Consider the following 9640-nt stretch of genomic DNA (forward strand, 5'->3'; position numbering starts at 1 on the left):
AGTCATTTTGAGACACACTGTAGTGGGTGACTCCAGATTGATTTTGATCACCTGGGGTTCTTTAACGTGCACCTAAATCTAAGTACATGGGTGTTGTTGCATAACGCCCCCATCAAAATGTGGCCACCATGGCCCAGAATTGAACTCGCATTCTTGATTTTAGCAGCCCGACACATGTTGCAATGGACACATGTTGCATAAGGCATATATTGCAAATGTTGTCTAGAAGGCACAAAATGACTACAAGCAGGGACTTATGCGGTTGAGAATGTAAACTAAAAAATAAGCACACCTCTATAGATTGCAAGTTGGCTCCCCGCCTGGTCGGGTGAAATTTGAGAGCCAGCTTCTGGTAATGCATCTGTATGTCTGCTGCTGATGGACCTGCAACAAGAAAAAAAAAGTACTGTAGAATGGCTGGAGACAGCCTGTGTAATAACAAGTGTTAATAATATCTGGGGTTTAACGTCCCCAAACCATGACATGATTATGAGAGATGCCGTAGTGTAGGGCTCCGGAAATTTCGACCACCTGGGGTTTTTAACGTGCACCTAAATCTAACTACACAAGCCTCAAACATTTTTGCCTCCATTGAAAATGCAGCCACCGCGGCCGGGGTTCGATCCCACGGCCTTCGGGTCAGCAGTCAAGCACCATAACCACTAGACACCGTGGCGGGGCTAATAACAAGTGTTAAAGGGACCGACAACTGATTTTTCTCGACCCATTTTTTTGCGGCGCGACAGAAAGCTCACTCTTCGCAGTGTTTGTAGCTGCAGTAGTTAATCCCAAAAGCACGTACTTATTTTACAAGCAGTATTTTTCAATCTAAAAGGATCTAAACATGGACGCACCTTTCCTCCAGCAACGCTGAGAATTGATAGCGATGTCGCCAGCCCTTCTCGCAATTTGTGAAAGCTATCATTGTTCTGCTTTCGCAGGAGTTCCTGTAACTATGCTTAACCACCTTTATTTATAGCTTTTTAACTATTTTTGAAAATAACAAGCTGTCACAATGAGATGATGTGCCATTATACACCTTTCCTGTATCTGTACCGCGTTGAGTGCGCATGCGTCCAAGGTTGCCTGCGCCTGTGTCATGGGTGGCTTGTCCCAGCGTCGTTACTCTCTCGACGCACGAGCCAAGCTAAGTCATCGAAACGTCACTACGCGTATGCGAGGCTGCGCCGAGTAGCAGCGTGCATCATTTCTGAGACCAAGTGTAGGTAGCAAAATTATGTCGCTCCAAAATCTTAGCGACCTGGAAACTGCGTGCACGGTTGCATGAGCACGCTAAAAAATTGCTCAAGACGCGCTGACGAGCATGGGATCATTACATCACGCGAAGGCAGCACCACTTTAATGCATGCTACTAACGCAGGCCTATATGTACATTTTTATGGAGTATTACCTTTTAATATAAAGAAACGAACAATATTTCAATACTAACAAAAAAAAAAATTGTCGATCGCGTACAGCAATCAACGGTTACGTGGCCGGGTTCATCGGATCATTCATGTTTTTGCCGCCAGAGGTGCCACAGGTCATTTTTGGCGACTTGCAAATAAATAAAAATATAAATCCATCTCTCATGAAAAAAACAGGGTTGGTTTGAGTCAATGCGACGGACAATTGTTCCATCAGTGGAGTGATCTCATTTCATGTTCTGGGAAGTTGTTGGTCCCTTTAAGTTGATTATAGAGTAACATGCACTGTGGTCATGAAGAATAGCTGTGCTGTCTGAACTAGACAGATTTATAGGCATCAGGGCCCCACCCATCAAGCTCCTAACCCCCTATCCCCCTTTCCTCTAATTCATAAAATTATTCTTCTTACTAAAAGCAAAAAGTGGCCAATCAGCAGTTCTATTCCAATGCCCATTTCTTTTCTCCCTTTACCAGTAGCCCAGGCAGCACTCCAATCACGTATCACTAGGATTGGTTGGCCAGGAAGGGTGGATGATACAATAAATATAATTAATAGAAATACTTGCGTCATACTGGCTGAACTTCACTTAAAAGGCGTGCTGTTAGCATAACACACATAGAGAACACCTAATACCAGTGCACAGTGATTCACCAAATAATACTTCATTTGTACTGGGAAGGTTGGGGCCAGGCATACAGGGCCACAAAAGGCAGAACTACCCATACCGGTGTGGATTGTGCCTAACCTGGGACCCATTGGTGGTACTAAAATGTGCATAGGAAAGCGAGACTGGTTTCTTAAAGCAAACACTGTGTGGCCTTCTTTATATTCCCAATGTCTTGGAGTTCGGGAGAGAATGTCCTGGTGAAGCCACCTGCATTCATAAATGCACTGTTGTTGCATTTCACAGTTAAACTGTCGTTTTCAAGTCATCTCTACCATTACCCCGAACAGTTGCGTGCTACAAACATTTGTGCTCACTTGCGTTTGCACCTTTCATATGTTACTCCAGAGGTCAGCCACATGATTCAATTGAGCAAGTTTGGGCACATTAGGAAGCTCAGACTTTGTGTACCCAGAAGACCCTAGGTATCCAAAGAGCCATGCCCTGCTTGCTTTCTTTTGTATACCAGTTTGAATTCTTTAGTACACCCTGGCAGTTTGCATCTCCGAACTTTGGTTGTGCCCGCCCCAACCCTGCCCAGTCTCACTATAGCTTGCTAAACTGCACTTAAGAAATTACATGGCATGAAAGCCCATGAAAGAGCTGGCCATGCAACTCTGGCCATGCAACCGGTCCACGTACTGCACCATATAAAATAGGGCGTCATTTGCTTGGACTGCACTGGGAGATCATCGAAATCAAAGTTAGTTGCACAAAAAGACTAGTACTTGGAATCGTGGCACATACAAATGATGCCGGGAAACAACAGGTCAGCGGGGTCGCTACTGAGTGTATATGTACAGTACTCAAGGATTGAAACACGACAATTTAGGGCTAATTAACACACATACTTTCATTTCCACTGTCTCCAGTTCGGATCCTATCTGCATAACACTGACTTGAACGCACAGATAAGCGCGAGCGTTATCTTGAGATGGCACTACTGACAAAGTGTGTCTGTGTTCTGTTGTGCAACTCTTATGGAAAATATACTGACTTCTTTTAAAAGTGGCAGTACCATATATTGACTCTTTGCATGTATTGTACAGTGTTAGTCCTAAATGTAGAATATTGATATTGTCTTGTCCTATGCTACTGCATTTCAAGAAATGCTTGTTCAACAGGTACTATACATCAAATTGCAGCTGGTTGTGGACGAAATGTCTCATACGGAAATGCTGCTGTGTCGCATTTGCCACAAGCCCTGCCTATTCTTGCACTCCCCAACAAAGATCCTTGCTCCCACATGCCCTCCCCTTCCCTGAGTTGGCAGAATTCCACCCCACACAATTCTATGGCTGGAAATATACTTCAGAACACGCCAATATACATCAACAAGCCTCCTGCAGCCTAAGGGATTGCAGTGGCACCACCTTCCGAGTTTGCTGTGATGAGGTTGCAAGCATGGAACATTTCAAGAAGATTCTCTAGACAAATTTAGTTTTAATAAAAAATCACCCAACGTTTCGAGGCTAATTCGGCTTCTTCTTCAGGAGGTGACTTTCCAGCAAGGCACCAGGGAGAGCATTTTTTAAGTGATTGAGTCCTCTCCACTATTGTTCTTTCCACCATCGCTGTCTTTGCATTGCCTTCTCCACTGGTTTTGAAGGCAGTGTACATATACGCCCGGTAGTGTCCCTGTTGACCTGTTGATGTTTCCCAGCATTGTATGTGCCACGATTCCAAGTATAGTGATTTTGTGCGACTAACTTCGGTTTCAATGATCTGGGCGCCGTCAAAGTCGATGCGATGGTCCTTCTGCTCACATCTTGTTCCACTACAGGAGTCTCTTGCCAAGTCTACCAGAAGGCGCCACACTACCAATAGCGTCAACATTCAGTGACGTAACGACGGCCAAGAGCAGCAGGTGCTGATAAAGCAGTATCAACATAGAGCTGAACTGTAGTAAGGTTTTTGACCGGGCTAGTTGGTGAAGATCCATTATAGCTTACAGCGCACTCTGACAAGCGCTGACTTACAACTGAGTTGTATGTCGGTGCTTGCCTTCGTGTGTGTCTTCTTCGTCCGTGTGTCAGAGTGTGCTGTAAGCTATAATGGATCAACATATAGAGACTGAAGCAATGGTGGAATATGACAGCACCATTGATAGACAGCAATGTGTTGTGCACTGGTGCAGATGGTGAACTACTGCACATTTTTCTTTTGTTGGGGTTTAAAGTCCCAAAACCACGATATGATTATGAGAGACACCGCAGTGGAGGGCTCCGGAAATTTTGACCATCTGGTGTTCCTTAACGTGCACCTAAATCTGTACACGGGCCTCAAGCATTTTCATCTCCATCATAAATGCAGCCACCGCGGCCGGGACTGAACTACTGCATATTAGCATATGGACTAGGCAAAGGCCCAAAGCACTTCTCATAACACCATTGGCCTTTCCTCTCTGCTTTTTAAAGGGATACTGAACAAAAATTTGAAAAAGCTACGAAAACACTTGCATTCGACTCTGACGACACGACTGTTCCTATAAACAGCGTTTATTTCACATAATTTCGAGCAGTTGGCCGTATTTTTAATGGATTGTGAGGGCGCGGTGGCTGCACGCTAGTGCGCTTGTCGACGGCCGTGACGTCGAATGCTCCAGCAAAAGGGGGGCAACCGGCACGCTCTCTCCTGCCCTGCCACTTCCCTTTCTCCACCTCTCCTCTCAAGAACACCTTCCCGACCGTGAGAACACGTTTTGAGAGAGACGCGCGGCAGCGGGTGGCGGCTTGCGATGTCGACTGGTAAGCGATTTTACAGCGAGCACGGTTGGCGAGTCAGTATCCGCAGAGTTTCGCGTCACTTCCTCTATAGTTCGCGGCGCGGCCGCTAGACGCGCTTGCGAAAAATGCATTAAATTCATTATTTTCTGCTAGTCTCTGGCTGAAATGAAGGCTGTTTCAACAAATTTCAGCGCCCAATCTTTCAATTGGGCCATTTATCTCGGCGGCGAAAATTTTGTTCAGTATCCCTTTAAGGTTTTCTATGTTTGTGTAGCTATTTTTCTAGGCACAATCTTTGTTTCTGTGATCCTTTGTAGATGTATTTATTGTTACTAACTTATTTCTGTCATCTATTTTTTTTTTGCCCAATGACTATGACAGTGGATCAGAGCTTGCCCGTTACAAAGGGCAAAGCAGCAGATCATTATGATGTGGGCAGAGTGTCACATGAGTTCTGTTAAAGTGATGAAAAATGTCATCAGTGCTGCACTACTTTGTGGGTTTTAGTGAGTGCTGTTGAAAACCACATTTGCATTAAGTCATATAAGACAACACACATGCACATCACCGTTTTTCACAGCCATTGCTACAGTTACTGAAAGACTGCCAGACCACCTCGTAATTTTGACTCCATCCCCTTTGTATGGCACAGATTCGAAATCCTTTTTTTTGTCTGAACTCTTTTAGACAGATTTGTAATCGGTACAGGGGCTAAAAATGTGCAAAATCTTTAATGCAGCAGGCAGCATCAGGTTTCCTGCGAGAGCAAATTGGCTTTACCCAGTGTTTTAAGGTTGTTCCACAGCTCTTAATTGGAATACTAAGTCGATGGCAGCAAGTGCAGCTATACATCAAGGGGATCAAACCCGGGCCATAACCTGGCCTTATCTTCGATCCCCAGACCGGGACGAATTTTTCTTCAAGAAGCTTTCCTTTCTGGGAAATCCATAAGGATTTCCTAGTGGCTTCATGCTACAAACGAGTGGCATGCCAATAATCCCTTTCATAAGCCTTTCTGCCACCTTGAGGGATTCTGCTAAACTGATTTGTGGCTAAACGTAAATGTTGTCCCAGTTCCTAGCGAGAACAAAGCCAAAACACTTAAGTTCTTAGGGGCCTGCCAAAACCTTAAAAAGTGTGCATCTCGTGCAGGCTTCTTACAATTTAAACTGTCATTAACTGCACTCGAATCATTAAGTCTTTACTTTTAAAACACACACAGATTCCATTTATTTTGATGTTTCGGCCAGGCAAGGGAATGGCCTTCACATGCTGGCCACAACTTCGGACTAATTTTTTATGTGTATCTGCACTTCTTGTAACCAATTAGCACTTGGATTAAATAAAATGTAAGCGTGTTATTGTTTATTCACTTTCTTTTTTTGTCAGCGCAAAGATCATGCCTCACGGTAAGTGCCTGACTTATCCAGTTCAGTCACCACTGCCAAAATATAATAATAACAGTAAAATGAAGCTCAAACCGATGGTCGCGCTCGTTTCAGAACGCGAACTATCATAGCTCTTCAGGAAACACGTGCTATCTACCGCTAGAGATGCGCTGGTTAAAGGCTCTGTCTTCCACGGTGAAGCAACACACGCTACCTAAATTAACTTCACAGCAACAAATGCATGTTTTCAACAAGGGCTCACACGCGATGACACTGCACGCTGAAGCAGCTTTTTTCAGTTACTAGTGTTGTAGGTCGTGGCATGGTGAACGCACCGTATGTTGCCCAGGGCCGTAGACAAAATGAAAGTTATTTATTTACAATCACACATACACTCTGTTACCTTCAAATAGCCGGAATACATACGCAAATCACAGTGTACGGCACGTGCTAACACACTGCGACTCGTCAAATATGCTCGCACACACGCCACGACATGACAGCTGAAGACCGGTCGAGCAGCGGGGAAGTCAATTTCAAAACAGAACTATGCGTTAGACCAGCATTCATATTTACGACGCTCACACGGGACAGGTTAACACATTATGCTTCTCACATATGATCGTCACCATACGACGAGTAGAGACAAAAAAGAAGAGGCCTATCTAAAATAAGTGTCTCGAAAGTACTACTCACTCGTGCCATCAAGTTCCAAGACTCGTAAGGCCTCTTGTTTTGTTACTGTCATTTTCGGCATTGTTGGAAGGAGGACGGCTACGCTTGGAAGCTATACTGTCCACCACACTAAGTTGCCTCTACACAGAAACATCAGGAATCGATCCATTAATCATTTGGACCGGCTACTGCAGCAGACATCTTTGCACACAAAGGTAACACACAGAGGACGGGGGTAAAACTTCACGGAACGGCGGCCAACGATGGGATGCAAACGAGAGCGTAAGCCAATCTTGTGGACACCCTCCACAACTTTTCTTTTCGGTCGTGCCGCCTAAAAAAGCGTGGCAGTTCGCACCGAACGACCCAGCGTTGCCAGATTGGAAAGGGGCTTCGACACCAACCCCAGAACAAAATTTCACCAGATTTCACCAACACTACAAAATGGCGACTATGACGTCATTTTTTTCTTTTTAGTGTTTTACTTTGCAAAAGCCCTGCCCCATAGAAAATATTTTTTGTTGTTTATAACGATATTATTACAAAGGAGAGTGATTTGATTATTTCTGCATTTTTTACTTGTGGCTGTCAGCGTATTCGTATCACATTCGTATAATTTTTTTTTTCCGTCGCCGGCACGGGGACGGAGCCCCGCCCCTAGAAAACGGACCAATCAGAAATCAGTTTACGTTTGGAGTTCCGAGTTCCGAGAAGAGCCACGCGTCTACGGCATCTACGGCCCCTGGGTCCGTGGCCTTGGAACACTGAACGCGCGCCTGACTGAATGGGCCATAAAACGTGGGGACAAGTGGTTGTTTGTGTGTGTGTGTGTTTGTGGTGCGAGGAGGAGAGCGCCAGCGAACCATTTGAGCTGCGTGGACAATTCCTATTTTGGTGCATCAGTCGATCAACACTGCACAAAAACGTGCTTGCTGTCGAAGCCAAAGGCCCCGCCGCTGCCATTGAAGAAGGCAGGCGTGTGCTTCCCGCAACATCCGGTGACCGTGTGCCTATGGCACACTGTGTATCAGCAGGCAAACTTCTCAACGAACAAAGCACCGCGGGGTGACATACGAGAACGGAAGAAAGACAATATATATAAAAATAGAAGTTCGGGACCGGGGGGGGGGGGGGGGGGGGTGGCGAACGGAAGGCGGCGGAGGGAGCAGGAATGTCTTTTCGAAGAAAAAAAAAAGCATGGGAAGAGGGTGGATGGTGCACCATCGAAGCTGCGTAGTCCGCAGTCGCCTCTTCGAGCAGGCAAAGAAACAAAATGCCGTAGACGGATGGAAATGGGTACGTACAGATGGGAAGAACAGCGGGGGAGGGGCGGGAGTGTAGCTATCTCTTGTACTACACTCGTACGGTGTGTGTGGGGGGGGGGAGAGAGCGAGGGGGCACGGGTGCGCGCAAACGAAGACGCGTCTGCACGTGGCAGTGGCGCTCAACAGATGCATCCACCGTCGCGAAGTGACGCACGAATAGTCAGGCAACCACTTTCGAAACAGCTCCAGGATCCCATAACACTTTCTTTGCAACAAATATTCACAGATTTTAACATTAAAGGAACATTACGATTACTTTTAATCGACAAAAACTACTACAATTATCTAGACTGAGGTAGGCGTACACATCAGCGACTGGAGCATTCGGGTTATTTTGTAACTATACCTACATTGAAATACAACAGTGACAAGACTATTCAAGGTGGCTTTTTGTCACTAGCCTTTAAATAAAACTGAGGCATAAGAATTAAGGTCTCTTTAAACCGAACACCGCACATCGAGCTAAAATTTATTGAAACAGATAAACCAACCGGTTATTACGTACAATGGGCTTTAGCGCCACAGACAGATAAATATCATTGTTGAAAACTGGATCTGCAAGAAATTTACATCACGCGATAACATTTAAATTTCTTCCAAAGGTAGCGCGTCCAAGAGGGGACAAGGCGAATGACGCCATAAACACACATACACAGCATATTGTGTATGTACAGCGATGTGTATCTGCTGGGGGCGAAGCCAGAAATTTCTTTTTCGGCGAGGGGGGGGGAAGCAAAACTGAAAATTTTCGGGGGGGGGAGGGTTGAATCCCCCCCCCCCCCTGGCTACTCCCTGATGTCTATGCCTGTCTATTTGTCATTCGCCGTCCCGTCTTGCATGCGCTATGCCTTTGGAAGATTGCAAGCGAGCCCGCCGTGCAACACATAAGAGTTGCGTCTGTTGTTAGTCATGCATGTAAGCGTGTACAAAAATGACCCCTCAATGCTCCAGCATGTCGTTACTTCTGGGTTTTCCGTCCATGCTGAAGAGTGTATATTGGAAAAATATTTGGTATTTCGAATATACACTATTCGATTCGAATGCCGAATCGAATAGAACACTATTCGATTAATATTCGAAATTTTAGAATATTATTCGCACACGTACTCCTAGAAACAGGCAAGGAGGTTTTTGGGTGGCCCACCCAATGATGTTAAAAAAAGATGCTGGAGTGGAAAAGCCGAACGATAAAACGTCGGTCAGCTAAGAAAAAGTAGCAAGTCAGCTGTCACATGTGCTCTTCTTAGTTTAAAAACCAATTAGCTTACCCTTACCCACGGTGTAAGATATATACTCGATCTACATATATCTTACACCATGCCCATACATCTCATTTTGTCTTATGATGAAGCCAGTGTCCACAAACCGACTTCAGTTATTTAGCCCTGTTACTGTTTTTATCCACTTAGCGCGTGTTAAGGGCCCAAAAACTAC

At 45.2% G+C, this 9640-nt stretch overlaps 1 protein-coding gene across 2 annotated transcripts in view; it reads right to left on the reverse strand.

Annotated features, from left to right (window-relative positions):
* The window catches only part of LOC119379081 (uncharacterized), a 63683-nt gene extending 56426 nt beyond the window's left edge, over positions 1 to 7257 (reverse strand). For both annotated transcript variants that reach the window (XM_037648249.2, XM_037648248.2), the window contains exons 1-2: positions 6903 to 7257; positions 293 to 384 (exon numbers count right to left, since the gene is read on the reverse strand). In XM_037648249.2, the coding sequence (XP_037504177.1) occupies positions 293 to 384; positions 6903 to 6963 (153 nt within the window). In that variant the 5' untranslated portion in view covers positions 6964 to 7257. The remainder of the gene's footprint in view (positions 1 to 292; positions 385 to 6902) is intronic.
* Between the last annotated feature and the right edge of the window lie 2383 nt (positions 7258 to 9640).

This window comes from Rhipicephalus sanguineus, chromosome 1 (assembly GCF_013339695.2).
Source record: "Rhipicephalus sanguineus isolate Rsan-2018 chromosome 1, BIME_Rsan_1.4, whole genome shotgun sequence".
In the NCBI taxonomy this organism is placed as follows: domain Eukaryota; kingdom Metazoa; phylum Arthropoda; class Arachnida; order Ixodida; family Ixodidae; genus Rhipicephalus; species Rhipicephalus sanguineus.